General features: G+C 43.0%; 1 protein-coding gene across 2 annotated transcripts; it reads left to right on the top strand.

Moving 5' to 3' along the window:
- Nucleotides 1–1,303: 1,303 nt before the first annotated feature.
- Nucleotides 1,304–19,596, top strand: IVNS1ABP (influenza virus NS1A binding protein). 2 transcript variants are annotated; one of them, XM_075760551.1, is made up of 15 exons: nt 1,304–1,684; nt 8,361–8,599; nt 9,788–9,914; nt 10,275–10,444; nt 10,527–10,602; nt 11,349–11,522; nt 11,917–12,042; nt 13,426–13,533; nt 15,674–15,800; nt 16,341–16,565; nt 16,718–16,839; nt 17,031–17,157; nt 17,245–17,376; nt 17,530–17,703; nt 18,185–19,596. In XM_075760551.1, the coding sequence occupies exons 3-15, from the start codon at nt 9,804–9,806 to the stop codon at nt 18,436–18,438; spliced, it is 1,926 nt and encodes a 641-aa protein (XP_075616666.1). In that variant the 5' UTR covers nt 1,304–1,684; nt 8,361–8,599; nt 9,788–9,803; the 3' UTR covers nt 18,439–19,596. The 2 variants fall into 2 exon arrangements, with proteins under 2 accessions (XP_075616666.1, XP_075616667.1); XM_075760552.1 differs by lacking the exon at nt 1,304–1,684 and adding an exon at nt 7,673–7,945.
- Nucleotides 19,597–21,382: the final 1,786 nt, after the last annotated feature.

Raw genomic sequence — 21,382 nt, 5'->3', positions numbered from 1 at the left:
CTGGAACAGCAGGTTGTGCAATCCTGAGATTTACTTAATTAAGGAACATCCCCAGCACTGTTTTATTTGATCACAGTTCCTGTCGCTTTTCACCACCTCCCTCTCCCTCCCAGCTTTACGACAAGCATCTTTCATTAACACAGCCCTAATAAGAAGCTTCATTCAAAAAGAAAGCAGAGAGTGGGAAGGTAGGCTCTGAGGTGTGGCTGATGATTTAAAAACTGAAAGGAGGAGTGAGTGGAAATGTATCCAAGAGGTGAGAAGTGGAGATGGTTCTGTTCGCTGCCGGCACAGCGAGAAGCTGGAGAGAGCAGGGCCACAGCGTGGGCACTGCACCATGGTGTACGTCTCTAGGGAGCAGAGGGAATGGTGCAGGTGAGGAATGTACTTACAGGTCAGTGCCTCCGCTTGCTTCTGAGGAGGTAAGACCATCCCTTGCAGTATTTTGAAGCACTTTCTGCTTGAAACCTCAGAATCATCCAACGTCAGCATTTTGAAACATGTTTCTCCACCAAGATTCTGGAAGAATGTTACAGAAATGGGTAAATACTATCCTGTGTGTCATACACCTTTGAGACACTAAGATAATCTTACGGGTTTCCTAGCTTCTGGCCAAGGTGGGCTCCTTGGAGAGGAGGTGAGGGAAGTGTATCGCTGCCTTCCAGCTGACCTTGGTGTTTTAAATCAGAAAGCAAGGAACCTCAGACTTCACCCAGCTCCATGCTTTATTTATTATGATATTGCAGCAGCACTCAGGGACCTAGCCATGAATCAGAAACCCATTACGCTGTCTAGCATGCAAACACATAACAAACAGACAAGACTTCAAACACCCCTCATTTGTCAGCAGTGATGTTTTCAAACTACTTTGCCTAGCAAGATAGGATTTATTGTGAAAAGCAGGGGGGGATATTTCTCATCCAGATGGGAAAATGCTTTTCCCAGAACAATTCAGGGCTCTGGAGCCAGAGGTGGGATGAAGTGCAGCCTGGCCACCCGCACACACAGGACAGGCGCCAGGGAGTTTCCAGCATTAAATATGAGATTTTTTTGGTTAAACAAATATGACACCTACAACTACGGATCCGAGTGAGGAGAACAAGTCATCGCTGTGGAGAAAAGGCAACGCCAGGTTTGAAAAATCAGAATAAAATTAGTGAACCAGGTGGGCTCGTGGCTGAGAGCTACGAGTATACTCGTAGAAACGTGGCACGGCCCCAGCTTCCCCCGTACCCCCCACCCGCCCCGAGCTCCTCCCGCCCGCCACCGCCTGAGGCGAAAGACCCGGGCGGCAGCGCCCTTCCCGCCCTCCACCCGCAGAGGGAGAGCCGCGGCCGGACTTGTTTCTCGGCGGAGCGATGCCGGCCGCTCAGCGCCGCCTACCCGCCCGCCTCCCACAGAGGCGGAGGGTTACAGTGCGCAGTTCCGCGCCCGCGCAGGTGGTGCCCCGGAGGCGGCTCCGTGTCCCCGCGCTCGGCTCCGTGTCCGCGCTCAGCTCCGGTTCGCTCCCGCTGCCCCCTTCCTCTCTCAGCAGCGCCTCGCTTCATCCCTGCGCCTCGCCTCGCTCTCCCGGCGCCTTCCGCTCCCTCTTCCCGGCGGGCTGGGGCTGCGTCTCCGCGTCGGCTTCCCCCTCAGCCTGGAGGCTCCCAATATGAACAGTATCGTCTACGCTGAGAGGCACCAGGTACGGCGGGGCGGCGGCGGGCCCCAGCGGGACGTCCCGGGCCGTCGGCCCACACGCGGCCCGCGCCGGTTGTGAGGGGAAGGGCGGCGGCGTGGAGGGACGAGGGGGACGCAGCGACCATGAGGCCGGGGGCGGCCAGCCCGGCCCCGCCGCTCTTTGTTCCCCGCTCGGCGCTGGCGGGGGCGGGGGGGTGGCGACGGGCCGGGGCTGCGGGCGGGCGGGGCGGGCTCGGCCCCTCAGCGCTGTGCCCTCGGCTGAAGGAACACGAGCCCCTCCGGCTCCGCGGGTTTTTGTTGCTTATTTGGAGGCGGTTTCTCAAAGGCTGGCCAGATCTCGAAGTTGCCATGCTCATGGAGGCGAAGTTGTGTAAATGGCCTGGTTGGTCTGGGATCGATTCCCTCACGGCTGCCGCCGGGGGTGGCGGGAGGTCGGCGGCGCTGCCCCGGCCCCGCACGGTGGGAACGTGTAGCCCCCGGCCCAGAAAGTCGGGGCTTGCCCCAGGGGATAGGTATTGTTCCAAGGTCAGGCGTTGCCTGCGCGCCTTTCCAAGCGCCACGCTGCAGTCGCGTAGCGGCACCTTTCTTAAACCATTTTTAGTTAAGTGCGGGGGGAAAAAAAGAATCGCAAAAATCCTGGACTTGAATGAAGAAAATAGCCGTTTCGGGCTGAAGAACATGTGCTGACAGCTGGTTGCCAATGTCATGACCCTCCCTGTCATTTATACCAGTTCTAGGATATAGGAGATAATACAGCGAAAACAGTGGCTGTCAGTCCACATTAGTGCTTCTGGAGAAAGGTGATGAGTATGAATGACCAGAAGGGGTTTGTTGGTGTGTTTTTTTTTTTTTTTTTGTGGGGGGGTGGGGGAGAAGTACAGTATTTTCTGCCTGCATGCACAAATTTTGAGCAGTTTTTTCGAATTTTTCAGAAGTGCTTCAAGGTGGAAAATATCTTCACATTGGCAGCTTCAGTGTTCTTCATATAGGATTCACATAGACATTAAAAACTGAATTGGTTACAATTTCATGCAGGATGGAAAAACGTTGATGAAGTGAGAGGCGAGGCGTCCAAGTTATTTTCTAAAGAGAAGGAGAGCAAGACTGAGCGGTGATAGACTAGTGGAAATTCAGTATCATGTCACTCTCCTTGGTTTGTGAAGGAAAGGATTTTTTTTATTTTATTTCCAGTGATGGGTGTGTAGACACCACATTTATTCTTTTCTGTCGGGGATCTACAAAATAAACCAAGCAGGATGTGATGCTTTGATGATGAGATTGGTTTAATTTTAGAAAGCGGATTTTGTAGCCACAAGCCTAACTCCTGGAGCACAGGGCCCAACAGTCAGGGAGTACTTTCCAGTTAGGAAACAGTACTTTAGCTACTGTAAATAGGTCTGATTTTGTTTTTCTCAGCTTGAGTTCTTAAGGAGCAGGAGATGGTTAAGAAAGGACAAACGTGCTCAGAATGGGGGGGTGGGAGACAGTTAACACACAAACAAAAACCCCACCAGTTTGCTTGTTGTGTGACAAACGTTTGAAGAACTGTGGGAAGTGTGTGTTAGTAGAAAAAAAGAAACCTATGTGGAGGGGGGAAAAAAGGAAAGCGCTTTCAAAGATTAATGACAGATTTTAAGAGCACATGTGAGGCAGAAGGTAGAAGGAGGTATAAAGACAGTGACAACAACAAAAAAAGGTACAACATGGCGGAAAAGGAGAAGAGGAAACACAAAACCAGTGTGGAAAAGGGGACGGAATGACTAGTGCTAAGACTCAGCGAAACAGTCTATCAAAGGCATGTGGGGGGGATAGCCATGGAAGTGAGTATTAAATGGGCAGCTGGTGTGTTACAGCTGAGAGTTGTAGTTGAAAGAGCAGTAACATTCAAGCATAAAACCTACTACTTAGAAATTTTTTTAAGTCTACATACATAAATGTGTGTTGGAAAGAGCTCTCCAGGCTTGCTCTCTGTAGAGGACAGTCTAAGTATTACACCTTCTTGGACTGCATATAAAAAATGTTGGAAAATGTCCATAGTACTTTTTCCTTCCCCTTCAATTCTTAACTGATATCAGCAAATACTCTCTCCCTCTCACTGTTGGGGTGGGAGCACAACTGAGACTGATTTGCAGTGAAATAGAACAATTTTGTTTACAAGTCATAGTTATCAATGAGATGAAATCTTAAGTGGAAAACAACTGAAAAGTAAATATGCAAACCAAAATTGATATAAATTCTATGATTCTTATTTTTAACTCACTGGTGTAAAGAAGTTGAGCCTGTTTAGTGGTGTAAAGTATGTTGATATATATCTTGGCCCATTTTGCCCAAATGCAAACTCAGACATGAAAAGATTGTGTGTTTTTACCATAAATAAATGCTAGTGTATGAGAGAAAATTTTTGAGGACATCTGGTTTTATCTTCTGATACAGATACCTACCAACTGTGGTGTTCAATTCCAGTTTTGTTTCACTGGATCACCAAGTGTCCATCATTATATTGACGAGTAACGACTTTTAATCAAAAGATTAAAAGTATCCCCCCCGAGTATAGTGTTTTACTCGTGAGTTGAGGAGGTAATACCTTAATCTTACAAAAAAGTTTGTGCAAAATTTGCTTTGTTTGCTTTTTAAATGAAATACTGCACATAGAAAGTACCAATGGAGTGTACTAAAGATGAGAGTTCGCAGGAGGAAAAATGAATACTACCTGTGTTGTTAGGTCATGGGCAAGGTGACTTTTGCCTCAGTATGCAGCTCTGGGATTTGTTGTCTTGGTACCCTGCCGGAGAGCACAGCTGGTACATCCTCTGAAAGTGACTCTGCAGTGGAGAGTCCTGCATAATGGGTTTTAAATCTTGGAGAAATTCAAGAGTTATCATCATGCAGCAGGTTTTTCCAATGTTGGAATATTTTCTGCAGTGAACAACTGTTAAAAAAAAAGTGGGATGAACAGATACTAAATTCTAAACACAAATTTAAAATGTGTTAATTATGACATTTATTTGCTCTTGTAACTGAGCTAATCGTATTTCAATAGTATTTGTGTTTGCAAGATACATGTAAGAGGATAGTGTAGTGAAGGATGAGAAGACTTAGTATCATTGTTATTTAGGTGAGTCTTCTGACATGCTTCTTTAAGTGTATATACAGTGAAGTGGAAGGATGAGTTTAAAAAGGGGCAGTTTCTCTTCTGGAGTCAGTTATGTGCAGCAAACGTATGCGTGTGTTATGAGCCATGAATCTTCCATGATTTGGCGTTACATATATGTAGCAAATGAAGATCTCAGTCTGTGCATAACAGTATGTGTTTAGGAAACACATTTATTAGAACACAATTACGTTTAAATTGAGCAATGGGGCAGACATTTGAGTACTGGCATTCCTCTACTTGGGTACAGCCATATCATCGAAACGCACCGTGGGAATGCTTCATGGTTTCTGGCCTGTCTCGGTCCTCTGCAGAATTACACCTAGTGAAGGTGGTGTCTCCAGGCTCAACACCAGTATTGATCTTTAATATTCAAAGTAGAATGGAAATACAGAGTTTATCTATCACTCAATTCCTGCTTGAAAGCAGGCCTATTTCCTGCACATATTTTTAAAATAAAGCAAAAAATTTCTCAAATATGTTGTTCCCATTCTCGAATGCTAATTCTGTAGCTTTAACATGTTTAAACAATTGCATTTTGATGGCGCTTGAAAAGTAATTATTTCAGAGGCACTGGACTTCACGCTTTACCTAGTTGACAGTGATCTGTGAACATCACACTTGGTGTAAAAAAAATTCAAAGTATTGGAAAATTATAAAATAAGCCACTGACGGTTCTTGGTGTGGTGAGCTAGAAGGGAGTATAAGTAAGGGGGGAATAAAGGTAATGACAAAGTTATTTAGGTGTTTAAAATAATTTAAGAAAGGAATTTGTTCGCAGTACCTGTTTATAACGTTTAATGCAGAAAATGCAGCATTCTTGGCTTTTCATTGAATTTTGGCTGATTGTTTGGCTTTTGTTCTAGCAGTAGTATACCAAATGGAAAAGAATGCGGACAGTAATGACTATGCTTGTGCTATTTAATGCCATTTTGAGTAGTAATATAAGCCACGGTTTGCATACAACAGCATTGAAACTGTGGTAATTCTGAAGACGTTCAAATTCCTAGATACTCAGATTGGACAGTACTATTAGGTGCGTAAATGCCGAATGTGTGGTTTAGACCTCAAGCACAAAGGAGGACTTGAAAAGACAAATCTTCCATTTCGATGCAGGATTATTTTGGATGTCCTTTATAGGTGTTGAAGGTCGTAAGCCTGCACATTGGGTGAAGTTGAAACACTGCACTTGAAATAAAGTTCTTCCGTTACAGCAGAACGTGACAAAACACGCCCAGAGATGTAAACTGAATGAGGATGATTCTGGAATTACGTTGAAATTGTTTGAATAGTTGTCGTGTAACTCGAAATCTCCCCAGAGCCTCAGTGCTGGTAATTAACAGCAATCCCAATGAATATTGAACGGGGGAATGCATAATGTTATGCGCAAGCAGACCAGTAGCCTGTGTGGCTGAACTGTGGTTGCAGTGTACATTTAATTTGCTTTGGTAATTACGGACCTCTACCCAGTTAACAACAGCACTTCTTTGAGAGATCTGGCAGGTGAGAAAAAGTTGGTTTAAAACCAGCGTGAGCAAGGTGGATAATCTGATGTGTGATGTGTCACTTTCTGCTCAGAATCAAGCAAGTGGTGACTGGCTTGGTCCAAGGTTTTTCACCAAAATGGTCTGACGCTGTACCAGTCACCCAGTGCAACTCCTGCCTGGAACTCAGAGCTTGTCTCTCTTGATTTTCCTTTTTTAGATGCCTGCTGTAGTTTGCACTTGGCTAGGTAAGTCTAGCCATCACGTCTGGGTGATTTCTACAGCAGAAATGGAGGGTTTAAAATCTGAAATTATAAAGTCGTATGTCTCTTAGTGATAATTCTGTTGTACATTTGTGGATGGTCTTGATGAAGCATAACTTTAATAGCTTTTTGTAACTTCTAAGTTAATTCACTGCAACACTTGTGTTGAAATAATATCTCTGCATCTTTGGACAACAGAGTGTTTCAGATGAGGTGAATCTGTTTTTAAGAACTGATAAGCACACACTGTTTTGTGTGCTTTAGAAACCGGCATGGTTACACTAGTTGTACCAACAAGAGAAGGAGCGTTGACTTCCAAATACTTAGTTAAATAATATTTGGTAAATAGAGCTTGGGTTGAATTTCATAACTTGCGTATAGGATTACAAAAAGAACATAATTTAATCTATGGACATTTTTTCCTAGCGAAGTATGCTGACACTAAAGTATGTTGTAGAAAGTTGTAATCCCTGGAGTACTGCTCCCGTAGCCCTCCTTGTGTTCAGGGGTACTGCAACTCTGGAGCAGTTGTTTCCTTCTTTATACGTATGTGCTTGTGTCTGTTCTAGCAGCCAGATTTAACTAATGTTAATTCTTTCTACCCGGTTATCTGCTGGCTGAAATATTCTGTCTTCAGGGTTGCAAGAAGCTGTTAAGGATGGAAGCAGTTCTCCTGTGGAGCTGGTATGTTGTGGGATAATGCCCCCTGCCGCTCTGGAGAATCAGCCTGGCGCTTCAGCTGCTGATCTACTCAGACACCAAGGGAGGTACAATTCCTGCCAAAAACGATCCCCTGTGTCAGTGCTGGCCTGGCAGTAGGGTCATGAGGGTCTCATGCCTACAATATAGGTGACTTCTAATTTTTGACGAGGAGAAACGAGCTGCACGTATTTTTAGGAAACCTGATTCCCAGTGTGGCATTTAATCGGTAGATACAAATATAGTTTTGGAACTGTGGTGGGGAACTCAAGTGGATGAAGTGCTCAGTGTTTTGCAGAGGTGGCATCAGGGTCATGGAAAGTTCCAGAGTGGGTGTTCATTGCCTGTTCCCTCCCTGCTGCTCCTCCCCTTCTCCCCTCCCCCAAAAAACACCACATAAACAGCTTACTCGGATGCAGAATCTCAGCAAAGTTACCCCAGTCTGCACTGTCAGAACATAACAGATTGTTTGCGGGGTAGCAAAGAGACTTTTTAATCTAAGAAAGTTATCATCAAAATATCAATTTCTGACTTTACAAATTTTTTGGAGGTACTGAGGACTGGAGACATGCCCAGTCATTTCAGAGATGTCCTTAATCCATCTTCAGTCCATTTTAGGCATTCAGTAGAAGAAGGATATAAGTAGATGAGTACAGGAAAAGCAAAAGGTAGGAGGGATGTGGATTGCTTCTTTTTAAAAATGTAGTTGTTTTTGTTTTGTTACTTAAGAGTTGTCTGCTTGTGTAAGCAAGCAATCATGTTCTAGATACAGGAAGTGCTGAAGGTTAGAGTTGGTAAGGAATTCTCTAAAAGTGGAACTCCACTGTTCCAGCTTTTTCTCTAAGCACTGATTTAGCCAGTTTCTTGTCTCTGTAGGTATAAAAACCGATGGTGGTTGACCTCTTGTTAGGCATGAGAATGCATTGGCGTCAGTATGGAATTTTTCAAGCTGTTTTCTTTTTGCGAAGAAAAACTTGTTTCTTTGGGTCAGGAATTTGACTGTAAGGCACTATTAAAGTTTCATCTGAAATACATGGTAGTACTGTCTATTGTCCTTACTTGATAACGTCTCCTTTATTGCAGATTATGATGCATGATTATCACAGAAGAAATTCATGTCTATAGCTCTTAAGGACTTTATTACATCATCTTCAAGCCTGATAGTTTTGGAATCCATATTGCAGCTGCAAAGACACGTCTGTTTTTGCATTTCAACAAACATCTTCCCTACCAGAAGATACTGAAACCGAAGCACTCTGTTTTAACACAGTGGATTATTTAAAGATCTCCCAGTTAAAAATTTACAGTAACATATTTGCTAGGTAAGTGGGTCCTGTTAGCTGTGTATACAATAGTTAATACTTTTGCTGAAATTCTGTGACTTTAAAACCTTGCTGTCTTTTTCTCTAATAAAACACAACAAATGAAAATGTATACAAATGGGTAATGATCTTTGTAAGTAAGATAATTGTTGCCAGTTTAGGGTTGAATGCTTTCAGTAGTAAGTGAATTTAAAATAAAGGAATTAACACTAGAATGATTTCAGGTGGGGCTTGCTATTTTTATTACTGATTTTTGCTATCCACTTTTTCTGTTTTGGGTGTTTTCTTGTTTAGTCTGATGTTCAGAATTTTCTTAAAGTTCAGATGGAAATAAAAATTGTTGCTGGTAACATTAGTAGTATCCCACATATTCTTTCCTCAAATTGTTGAGGAAAGTATACTTTTCCTTATGTTAGCAACTCAGACTTACAAATTTGATGATATTATCATTTCAAATTCATGAGGTCACCTCAGGGTCATATTTTTTAACTAAAAATCAATTAACTAAAGAGTCAATTAAATGAGTTATAAAATAGCTTCCAAATTCAGAAGTTAGTTTCCTGAAGTTATTTAAGTTGTTGTAGCTTTGTGATGAATTAAAATACATGGTTGTTCTTCATAATGTGTTTTAATTCTGTCTGTTTTGTTGGTGCTAATGTTCTTTCGTGACTTCCAGCTACTCTAAAATACTTAAGTCATTACTCATAAAGCTAAACAAAAAAATTTTTCTATACCTATCCCACTTCACTAGTTACTTTAAATTCTCAGTTCTTATTTTTGAAGAAGGAAAAAAAAAAAAAAAAAAGCTGACCAGTATGACAGATTTCATGCAGTGAGCAGAAAATCATGATGAATATACCAAATCCAATCTTTATAGAGGGGAATAAGGTTTTGGTGTAATCTCTGTGGGAACAAGTTGGAAAACCACCAGAAAGCACAGGTTCAGTGTGTGGTTTTGGAGTTGGTACCCGCTGAAGTGATATGGATAAGTTAAAAGTTCTGGCCTCACTCTCTGAAAATCCTTAATCTAGTCACTCCAAAGGATTGTTGTCAACATGTCAACAGCAGTAGTACTCTTCTAGGCTTTTTTTTTTGATGGATTTTTTTTTAATTCCCCATGAATATTTGTTTGCAAACAAAATTGAAAAAAAATGTTGTATCTCTAAACGTTGTATGTTCTGTTCTCAGCCAGACCAACACCAAAATGATTCCTAATGGGTATTTGATGTTCGAAGATGAAAACTTCATCGAGTCATCTGTTGCCAAACTAAACGCGTTGCGTAAAAGTGGTCAGTTCTGCGATGTCCGTCTCCAGGTAACTTTTTTCCATCTGAGTATGATGGTTGAATACGGTGGGTGTTTTGTTACACTATGTAATACTGTGTGTCTCACTGATAGTGAGGCGTGAGAATTCAGAATCTAATTTTTTTGAAAAATGCGTATGTTTAAAAAAAAAACAACCGAAAACCAAAACAACCTACCCAAACAACAGATGTACTTTGAGAGAAGCGATGCTAACATTTTTTTCGGCTGACATAAATTGGAGACTGTTGATTTGAATGATTGATTTGAACTGTGGCATTCACTTGGGTAGGCCTTTATACTATTATAATACAAATGTACATTAAAAAATTCTTACCAGCATGTGGGATTCTTATTTGTGTTTTAAATAAAGGTATGTGGACATGAGATGTTGGCGCACCGAGCCGTGCTAGCTTGCTGCAGTCCCTACCTGTTTGAAATCTTCAATAGTGATAGTGATTCTCATGGAATTTCCCATGTTAAATTCGATGATCTCAATCCAGAAGCTGTTGAAGTTCTCTTGAATTATGCCTATACTGCTCAGTAAGTAGTTTTCACAGAAACTAGAGAGAGCAGATTTTAATTTTAAAAAATCAAAATAACCAAGATAAAATTTCTTTAATAGGTTAAAAGCTGATAAAGAACTGGTGAAAGATGTATACTCTGCAGCAAAGAAGTTGAAGATGGAGAGAGTTAAGCAGGTACAGGTCTCGGCTCTTTCAGAAGCCTGTTCTGCTTTCTCAGGCTGACAGCATGATGCTTTTTGGTGTTAATGAGACAAAAAAATGATTGTTCTGTGGAAACAGTGCTCAGCGGATGAGCTTCTTTAGATGTTCATTAGCATTGTATTGATTTGAGCGACATCAGTATGTATCGCTTCCACTTGCGTTATCTTTGTGCTGAAGGGTTCTTTCAGGTTGATTTTTGTGTTTGTGCACGTGTATAAGCAGAAGGGCTTCTGAGCCATAGCTGGTTGCATCAGGTTCGTGGAAGTGGTGCTCTGCTTGGATGTGTTGAGGGTATCATTAAACTTGTAAATCTGTGGCAGTGATATGTGAAAAAAGAATAATCTATGCACTCCTGAACATAAGTTTGGTAGAGCTTGACTTTAGGACTTACTTTTGCCACAAGGAGGATACCTTTGACCAGGGAATGGGGATTCTTATTGTTACTTGATTGCAGATAAGCAGTTTTGAATAGGCGTTCAATAGAAAAGCGTGGGGTCAGTGTATATGTGAGTAGCTTTTAAATGTGCATGGCTTTTAATATACGCATATTCCCTGCGGAAGGTGATGTTTCATTTACAGCTCTAGCGTGGGGGGATGACAACAGACGGTCACTGTGCCGCAGTTAGAAAACAGCTGTTGCTGTATGTTGGGATAGATAATTTGGACGCATAAAAATCTTGTCTGCTTGTAAACTAAGATGCAGCCTTGTTTCTTAAAAGGTTTGTGGTGACTACTTGCTCTCCAAGATGGATGTTCAGAGCTGCATCTCTTACCGAAACTTTGCAAGTTGTATGGGAGACTCACGTTTGTTGAACAAGATCGATGGCTACATTCAGGAACATCTTTTACAGATTTCAGAACAGGAAGAATTTCTCAAACTTCCACGGTTAAAGGTTAGCTTAAGTTTGTAGGCTTCCTTCTGGGGCGTGATTTCCAAAAAGCAACCCAAGGAGCAACTCTCATGGCTTCCTTTGGGGGAGTAGGAAAACGTGGCGTATGGACTCTCACCAGCAACGTGAAAATTCTGGCTCTGTATAGTACTCGTACTAATGTGAACCTTAACCGTAGAGAATATGTACTAGCATCCTTTCTAAGGGTAAAAGATAACCGCAGTTGTACTTAAATGTGCTGCCTAGTTTCAGTGGCACAGGCTGAAAGCTCCTCGTAGATGGCGTTTTCTAGCTCTGTGGTAAAGTGAGAGTAATGCTCACTACGTGAAGTACAGCATGCTATAAATACAAGGGTAATACCTATAGAGTAAATCTTCCTTTCCTCTTCTAATTCAAGCTTGAAGTAATGCTGGAAGACAATGTTGGCCTACCCAGCAACGGCAAATTGTACACAAAGGTAATCAACTGGGTACAGCGCAGCATCTGGGAGAATGGAGACAGCCTGGAAGATCTAATGGAAGAGGTTAGTCTTTAAGAAAATGGGATTAAACTTTTTTCTTTTTTTTGTTTAAAAAAGTCAATATGAAGGATGATCCCTTTTTCTTTTAATTTTTTTTTCTTTCACTTTTTTAACTATGACCCTAAAGAATTTAAATTTTACTGTAGGTACCCCTAAGCTGAGAAACTGGGGGGGTATTCAGGTGAGCTGAATGAACTGTTCAGTCTGGTCTTCCGCTTTCCTTTTTTGCTCACTATGTGCTGTATAGTAACCTCAGAGTGGCGTGTATCTCGCTTTAGAATTGGGGAGGTGGTACTGAAACTTGCCATAGATTCTTGATGTTTTCCTTTGCAGGTTTTGCTTGTAAATGTGAAGTAGGTAAAAGCTTCTAATGGTTGTTCCTCCCCGTTGATTTATCTCCCCATAGGTTTATTAACAAAACTAGGATACCAAGGCTGAAGAACCAAGAAGAAACCTCAAGTGTATTGACACGTACAGAAGCAGCAGTCCTGCCCCAGTTCTCCTAAGAAAATCCGCTGTGGGCAGAGAACGATGATGATGATTTAATGGTGTTTACTTACTCCTTTACAGGATACATTCTTTTAAAAGTTGTGTGTTATTAAATGACTTTACTCATGAATACTAATACTAGATGTAGCCTGGGCAGTGTTTAATGGAAAAATTAGTGGGGAGTCTAAATTTTTAATTGGCTGGAGAAAATGGACTTTACAAAAACCCGTGAAACATCAAAATTTTCCCAGTTTGTTACTACGAGCACGGTAGATCTTCAGAAGCACTTGTATAGGCAAAAGTACATGTTGATACTGTCGTATATTCTCAAGTGTATATTTCCTTTTGGAATAGTTCATTTTAAAAGCTTTGATCGTGTTGAAATTCAGATGCGTTTCACTGAAACAGTTGCATCTGATGTTTAGTTGTGGACAACGGTTTTCTCCAGAACCTTTTGTGTTGTCTTCCCTCATCCCCGTACCTTTCTCTTGGAGTCCACTGTTGGCTTCTCTTGAACTTTTTTTGATCGAGATAAATACGTGTATTTTTCAAAGCAGAAAACTTGTTTGCGGGGATAACGAAAATGCTTGCATGAGATTTGTGAATTTGTGTAATTCTGCAAATTAATGTGCCTCTTGCTTGTCTAATGTTTCTGTGCTGGAAAAACAGTAGAAGTCCCTGGAAAATGAAGATTTCTCTCAAGCTGAGAAAGTAAGGAACCTTCATCCAGTGTTTGAAGATTGCCACCATGACATCTGCTTCCTTTTAGTTTTGTCATTCTGCTAGATTGAGATGAGATGACGAGAAGTATGCTGGCGACTGCCTTTTGTAATCTGCCTGTAGCTAAGTAGCAATGGAGACGGTAGCCACATGGGTATTCTGTTGTTGTTTTTGCAGGTTCAAACGCTGTACTACTCAGCTGATCACAAGCTGCTTGATGGAAATCTGCTAGATGGACAGGCTGAGGTGTATGGCAGTGATGATGACCACATTCAGTTTGTGCAGGTACAAATTGCAGACAGTCTGAGGTAACCCCAGATAGACTGGAGCAGCTTACAGCATACCTGAAGTCTCGCGTACCATAGCAGAGAAAGCTTTAATGGAGACATACGTGACGGAAAAGTATCTTTCTTGAAACTGCTGGAGGCGATGATTTAGTCTCTGCTGCTGGTTTTTCAGCAGACTGACTCTAAGCCTTTGTAAAACGGAGTGCTGTAGGTTTGACTGCAAAATAAATCTTAGGCTGTTAGAAGAAAGAAGAGGTAGAAGAGCAGTCAGCTGTAACAAGTCAGCTGTGCCTTTGTAGAGATATTTGAGAGACTGTAAAGAATCATGGACTGCTTGGCTTGCAGTGGAGAATGGCTTATGCATCGGCTAAATTTTGGCACGGAAAAAGATTCCAGACCTAAGTGCTAATCCTTCAGCTGCCAGCATCCATTTCTTTTGTTCAACCGCACTAGTAATGTGCGAGAGAGATTTAAAAAAGCAGCAGGAGAAAACTTGTGATCTAGAAATAGCCGATGCTTTGACTCTGTACGCACCTTGTGCTTTTTGAGATTTTTTTTTTATTTTTTTTTACTTCAAGCCAGATACAATAATTCTCAAGTCCTGAAAACCGCATCATTTAGCACAATGGAGGCCGTTTAAGAAACAAAGACTAAACAAGGGCTAATAGATGTAAATTATCAATTGCTTTATACAAATTAAGGTTGTTTAAATTCACTGAGTTAGAAGCCAATACATTGTAATATTTTAACTCGTAACAGTGGAATGTGCTGATACAAAAGTATGCTTCTTGAAATTTTTAGCTAATGTTTATGTAAAACACTCTCCATCCCGGAACATGGGTTTTAGAAGTGAAAAGGGAAGAAAATGAAAAGCCAGTTAATTTTCCAGTTTCTTAATTGTTTTTAGTAAGCCTTCACAGACTTCTCACCGCCTTGTGGTACTATTCCTTGTAATACTTGAAAGTTGAGAGGTGAACGTTCAGGAAGTTCATTTTTAGAAATCAAGCCAAGAGTTCTCAACTTTCTTTTTTTTTTTTTTAAATCCTTTCTGATAATAAGAATTGCTAACTTCAGAAATTCTAAACAGTTGAGAGAATTAACACGAGCAAACGCATAGATGACAGTTCTGGAAAAATTGTAGCTTTTTTTTTAATTACAAGTTTGTAGTTTCTGTGACTGTTGAGGTAATCTAAGGATAAGAGAATAAGCTCTTAATTGGATGAAGGTTCAGAAATAACAAAAATGTCGTCCACAGGTGAATTGGTTTTCACGGTGAGCGGAGCATAGCAATCAAACCCTTCTGTATAAGGTTATCTCTGAGTTGGATGATGTATTTCAGAGGTCTTACGACAGTTTCCATAGAGATCAGACTCCAGGGAACTGTGCAAGCATTGCAAACTTGATACTGCGGTCATAAACTTGCTGCTGAAGAGAACAGACAGAATGTTAACTTGTTGTGTTTGGTTCTTACGATTCAGAAAAAGCCTGAACAACCCAACCAACTGTGCCGTGTAGGCTGAAATGCGAAATTTGGGGGGTTTTCTTAATTGAGCAAAATAATGCTAGGGTATAAAATTAATTGAAGAAGAAAAGGAAGCAGAAATCTCCGGTTAGCGGGAAGTATCAAGGGAGTAAAATCCAAGAAACAGCTAATCTGAGCACAGAGAGGAACTGAGGCGAAATTAATTTGTCTTCAGGGAATGAAGAGAATAGTTAATTCACTTCCAAATAGCATTATATAATTAACTCAAGTTCCAGAAGCAGAGCTTGCAAGAGAGGCTTCCAGTTTGTAGATCAAGTCTCCAAATGGGTGTAGGTTTTTCCTTGATTTGAAAATCCTGCTGGTAATGCATACGGTCTTCTAGGAATTAGAATTCATTTCTAGTCAGACACCAGCAGCATAAAGGTGCAGAGGATGAAATGAATACCAAGATAAGATGTAGGGTGGGTTTTGGCCGCTGTTGCCGAGTAGGCAAGATGTTCTGTTGAAAATTTAGGTGTGCTATAAATGCTGCTCTGCGGAGGTGGTAGACGAAGCCGTTCTCTTGAATAGTTATGTGTTGTTAGCTCAGAGAAGCAAAGGTAGAAGGAGGTGTAGTCTCTGGCTAGGTTTCTGTAGCTGCCTTTTGATTTTGCAGAAGAAGCCACCACGTGAGAATGATCACAAGCAGATTAGTAGCAGCTCCTCTGGAAGCCTTTCTCCAAATGCTACTGTTCAGAGTCCTAAACACGAGTGGAAAATCATTGCTTCAGAGAGAACTTCAAGTGAGTAACTGGGGAGGGTTTGTGTAAAAGATGCCTCTGGTATTGTGTACCTACTGCCCCTTGCTCCCTGGAGATCTCCTTCAGAATGTAGAAGAAATGCGGAGGTGCTGTTTCGTACTGATGATGCAAGTTGAGTAATTGGCTCAGGAATTTGTGGGATGTCTTTCGCATAACTGGGGCCAAACTGGGATCACTTACACCTCCATTCCCTATGGACAGGGCCATCCCAAATCCCGGGGTGTGTATAACTTAACCAGAGAGTCCCAAGGAGATGGGCAGCGTCTGATCAATTCACAGAGCTGTTTGCTGTGTGCGTGCGAGGGGACCATCTCCTAGCACGTCTTTAGATTGCCGTCTTACGTCCTTTGAGCACTGCGTTAATCATCTAAAATACCTATTTTTCAGTAACGCTCGGAACCACTAACCATAAAAAAAAGAGTTTTCATACTTAAAAGGGCAGAAGCATCATCAGAACACCCCAGCTGGCATTCACCTAAAACTTTGCTATATTGATGGTCTCTCCTTTTCTCCTGACGACAGGTAACACCTACCTGTGTCTTGCTGTTCTGGATGGCGTGCTGTGCGTGATATTCCTGCACGGCCGGAACAGCCCTCAGAGCTCTCCCACGAGCACGCCGCGACTGTTGAAGAGTCTGAGCTTTGAGCTTCAACCAAATGATATCATAGAGAAGCCCATGTCTCCAATGCAGTATGCTCGGTCTGGCCTGGGCACGGCTGAACTCAACGGCAAGCTAATTGCTGCAGGTAAAAGAAGTAGTAACAATTCTTCTGGTATCTGGGTCAGTTTGGTCTGGGGGGGACAGTGGCTCTTAACTCCGTACGCTAGAGTCAGCGTTCTTCAAAGTCAAAGTGCTTGCTCTTTGGAAATGTGATATCCTCTAATCTTTTGCTTCTAGGTGGATACAACAGAGAGGAGTGTTTGCGCACAGTGGAATGCTACGATCCGCAGAAGGACACTTGGACGTTCATCGCACCCATGAGAACACCAAGAGCTCGGTTCCAGATGGCCGTTCTGATGGTGGGTGGCGGGTGGTGAGCCGGTGAGATGTGACACGATGTAAATGTGGGTGGGACAAACGGGGCAAACATTACAAAATGGTAGCAGTAAATGTGTAGCTGCAATTAAGCAACTTGTGAGGTGTTAAATGATTTGGATTGTTGGGCACTTATATGTGAAGCAGGTATATTATTTTTATTTTTTCCATGTAGGGGCAGCTGTATGTCGTGGGTGGGTCGAATGGTCACTCAGATGACTTGAGCTGCGGAGAAATGTATGAGCCCGCAATCGATGACTGGACTCCTGTTCCAGAACTGAGAACCAATCGCTGCAATGCAGGTAACACAGCTGCAGTTGGCTGACTGTTGGTTTCATTTAGATTGAGTCATTTATTAGCTTACTTACTAGTCTTTCCTATACGAACAGGAGTCTGTGCCCTGAATGGAAAACTGTACATTGTTGGTGGTTCAGATCCTTACGGCCAAAAGGGACTTAAGAACTGTGATGTGTTTGATCCCATAACAAAATCCTGGACAAGTTGTGCTCCCCTTAATATCCGTAAGTTTGCTGTGTAGTTTGGGTGGGAGCGGGGAGAAGGGTGATTGCAAACCCGGAGATTTTAAATCCAAACAAAAAACTGGTTTAAACTTCAGCCGCTGCGGCGTGCTGTTAGCGCATGGCTCCTGCGTAACCCCTGGTGTTGGGTTGCAGGGAGACATCAGTCTGCAGTGTGTGAGCTGGGGGGATACTTATACATCATCGGAGGAGCAGAGTCGTGGAACTGCCTGAACAGCGTGGAACGTTACAACCCGGAGAACAACACTTGGACCCTGATCGCGCCCATGAACGTGGCTCGACGGGGAGCTGGCGTGGCTGTTCATGACGGTATGCTGCTGCTCGCTGAAGAAACCTCTTGCGCTTGATGAATTTTTCATGTTAAGCTGCAAGTAGCATATAAAGCTGTGTTCCTTCTCAGGAGCCAATACAGTAAGAGCCTGGCTATGCCTCCAATTTAATTAAAAACTATAACCAGAAAACCCCCAAACTCTTGTTTTTGTTTTGGGCCATTCCCTCCCACCCCAAATTTCCAAAATGAATTTCCAAAACATTGCCGTGCAGCTTCAAAACTGGGTCTGTCTGAATTCGGACTTTGCCCTTACCCTGCAGTAACTTCCAGTCAGCTCTAATCCTCAAGAGAGCCCAAGCAGGTGCCTACTGCAACTTCAGCCCTCGAGTAAGGCAGGGGTTTCTGCAGGAAAACCTCAGGTTCCTCCATTTTGGCTTGGTTTGTCTCCCCAAAGACACTGCGTTTGGTGATGCAGCCACTGCTTAGCGGGAAAACACTCACTCGGTTTCCTTTTGACAGGAAAACTCTTTGTGGGTGGAGGCTTTGACGGCTCTCATGCGGTGAGCTGCATGGAAATGTACGACCCCGCTAAGAACGAGTGGAAGATGATGGGAAGTATGACTACTCCGAGGAGCAACGCTGGCATCACCACGGTGGCAAACACTATTTACGCAGTCGGGGGATTTGATGGCAATGAATTCTTGAACACGGTCGAAGTCTACAATCCAGAGTCAAATGAATGGAGCCCTTACACAAAAATTTACACGTTTTAAGTGAATTAAATTCCCTTTTCAAACTAACAGGCTTAGTGATGTAATTGTGTTTTAGTAGAGGTACACATGTGAATAGGGTTGGGGAGGGCATAGACGTTGCCAACAGCAACACAGAGCTTTTGCATATTGCATATTAATGTGCTGTACATATTTGTTTTGGAAAGAATATCAAGATGAAGGGGTTTTTGTGTATTTTAGGACTTTGTTTTAGGGGTGTTTTTTTTTTAAAGATTTTGAAAATAATGCAAGAGAAACTAGACTGGGCATATCATTTCAGGAGCTTCCCCCGGTGTTTGTTTTGTCACTTTGCACATGAAATGACTTCTTGGAGGAGGTGGTCTCGGGCCAGGAAGTGTAAGGTTGAGGGGGAATTGTTTTTTCATCAGGCCTTGTTTTCCTTCAGTAACTGGAACAATCAGTAACAAAAAGCCTTATTTAAATAGATATAATGGCTATTTTTTTTATTAAAAAAAGCTGACATGCCTGCCAATACCTTATCTTTTATGATTGCCTTTTTATAACAGTTTTTATATACTCAACAGAGTATTTTATCTGTTGACATGAAAATGGCAGACGAATGGTTATTGAAGCAAAGAGACAACTGCGGAGGTGGTTGAGACTGAGAACTGCTGGACCTGAGCTGCTGCGCTTTCGCCTCTGCTACAGTATAGTAACGTAGTCCGGTATGCAGCACCTTCCTTAGCACGGAATGGAGTTTCTGAACATAACATAGCTGTGACTTTCTAGGATGGAAACACGATTTTTGGCTTCTAATATTTTGAGGAAAAGGCAGAGGGTGCTTTCTGTACGGCTGTTTTGTTACTGTGGGTGAACTAACCTTTGTACAACACACTTACCTGTGGGGATTTTCTCGTGGGTTTAAACTCTTGGCAATGAAAATACTTACCTGGTTAGTCTTATTTTTCTAATATTACAAGCTGAAAGTGTGATAGAACACACATAACTTGATTTCCTATGTGCTCCTAGTACTATGTTTTAGTTCACTTTCTCTATTCACCTGGATAAAACGTTGGTTAGGATGACTTGGTGTCTAATGTGTAGTGCTGCACATCTAACTCCTGGTGCCAAAACTAGCACTGACTGCTTGCTGCTGCTGCAAACACATTAAAGGTACCTCCTGGAAATCCTTGCACCACAGCCTGGCTGCGATGTGTCTGCGTGTCCTTTTCTTTAACAAGGCACCCTACGCCATCAGAACAGAGGGGAGGGTGGGAGGGGTCAGGACAGGTACCTGTCTGGGCTGAGTGGAAACAGAGGAGGGGTGAAGGGCTCTGAGCTGTTGCCTTGAGGAGACTCCCCTCCTTCCAGGCTGCTCGGGAGCAGTTTACTAAATGCTCCTGGGTGCTGCTCCACAGGTGAGATGAGAAAGGGGCCGAGTGAAGTTGAAGAAAAAGCCTGTAACATAGTGGTGAAAAGAAAGGGCTGGTGCTGCTGTGAGGATTCAGCTGAGGTCCTCAGCACTAATGAGGGAGCTGCAGGAAATGAAGCCACCAGCCATGGCACTCATTTCTGGCCCCAGCACAATCCTCATCTGCTTTGATGCAGGACACTCGTAACGGACCTCTGCTGTAGGCTGTATCACACACCACTGGGGGCAGGAGCACACTGCTACAGCTCTACCCCCCACCAAAGGAAGGGAGTGATTATTGCCAGCTGTACAGCTGGGGGGTCACTGGGAGACAATAGGTGTGAGCTGTCCTCCCCCCTGTGGAAAGTGCAAGTGAGCTACCACCCACACAGCAGGGGCTTCAGCTCTTCCAGCTCCCTCCAGTTAACTTCTTCCCCATGGATGGAAATGGCCCTTAAAGGGAGTTCTGCTCCTGCAGTAACTCCACCCCCCCTGCCCTCTGACTTTCCACTGTCCAGGGCAAGAACTGCATTCAACTTCCATCCACAGTAACTGGGCAAAGTGAGACCAGAGCTGATCAGAGACACTGCCCCATAGAATTAACTGCCATTTACTGTAACAATAAATTAGATTTTTACAATGAAGAATTTACAAATACATCCAAAAGTTGATACCAAAATAAACACTTGGAGAACTTTCTCAGTGATCTCATCTCTGTACAAATACATACATAAAAGAGGTAGCTCGAAAGGCCACAGTAGCATCAAAAATGGCTTTTAGAAAGTTTCATCCACTTCAAGCAGTTGTGGGAAGCAACAAAGAATACAGTCAGCCAGAGATGGCACCGGGAGAGCAGAGAGGAGCCCCAGAGCACAACCCCGGCAAGAGCAGGGGGGCAAGAGAAGGGCGAGGAGGGGCCTGCTGGATGAAGATGAAGGGGGTATCGCTTGACAATACCCACTGTGGTAAAAAGGGAACCGGTTTTCTGTTAAGCACCACACAGACATTGTTACTGGTTTCACTGCTGTCACCAGTGCAGAGCAGTTTCAGCAAACACAGTCACATCGGGTATTTTGACAGAAGCACTAAGAGGTCCAGGACAACACACCTGCATGGGGTTTGGTTTTTTAAAAACAAGCATCACTCCATTCCTTTCCCCATTCTCTATCCTCTCCAAAGCCTTACATAGCACACTACATACATAGGATACATCACACCAGCATTTCAGTCCTTCACAGCCATGGGGGTAGGAACCATCACAGGCGCTTGGCTTTGTGTTCAGCTGCTTTCCTTTCAGAGCCCCAGTATCCCAACACTCTTTTTTCCTCGCTTGTCACCTCTCAAGTCCAGCAAAACAAAGGTCTTTCTTCCCCAGGTTCTCCCGCACGGCCAGTTCCCACCCCAGCCCCTAACACGAGCTGTGGGAATTCACAGCAGCAGCCCAGCGCATCTGGTCACCAAACCTGCTGCAGCAATCCAGAGCCCCTCACTTGAGAGGGGATTCTATCACCTTGTGCTTCTCAGCAGAAATTCTGAGGTTTAATGTACGTACGTAACTAGTGGGGTGGGGTTTTT

The sequence above is a fragment of the Balearica regulorum genome, chromosome 8 (genome assembly GCF_011004875.1).
Source record: "Balearica regulorum gibbericeps isolate bBalReg1 chromosome 8, bBalReg1.pri, whole genome shotgun sequence".
In the NCBI taxonomy this organism is placed as follows: Eukaryota; Metazoa; Chordata; class Aves; order Gruiformes; family Gruidae; genus Balearica; species Balearica regulorum.
The sequence above is the reverse complement of the archived record's forward strand: the minus strand, read 5'-3'. Positions and strand labels throughout refer to the sequence as shown.

Bases quoted from the DNA above. Each gene is read 5' to 3' on its own strand.
- IVNS1ABP (XM_075760551.1), top strand. From the start codon at position 9,804: ATGATTCCTAATGGGTATTTGATGTTCGAAGATGAAAACTTCATCGAG. The intron at 11,523-11,916 runs GTTAGCTTAAGT...TTCTAATTCAAG, and splicing joins TCAAACTTCCACGGTTAAAG to CTTGAAGTAATGCTGGAAGA. The intron at 17,377-17,529 runs GTAAGTTTGCTG...GTTGGGTTGCAG, and splicing joins TTGTGCTCCCCTTAATATCC to GGAGACATCAGTCTGCAGTG.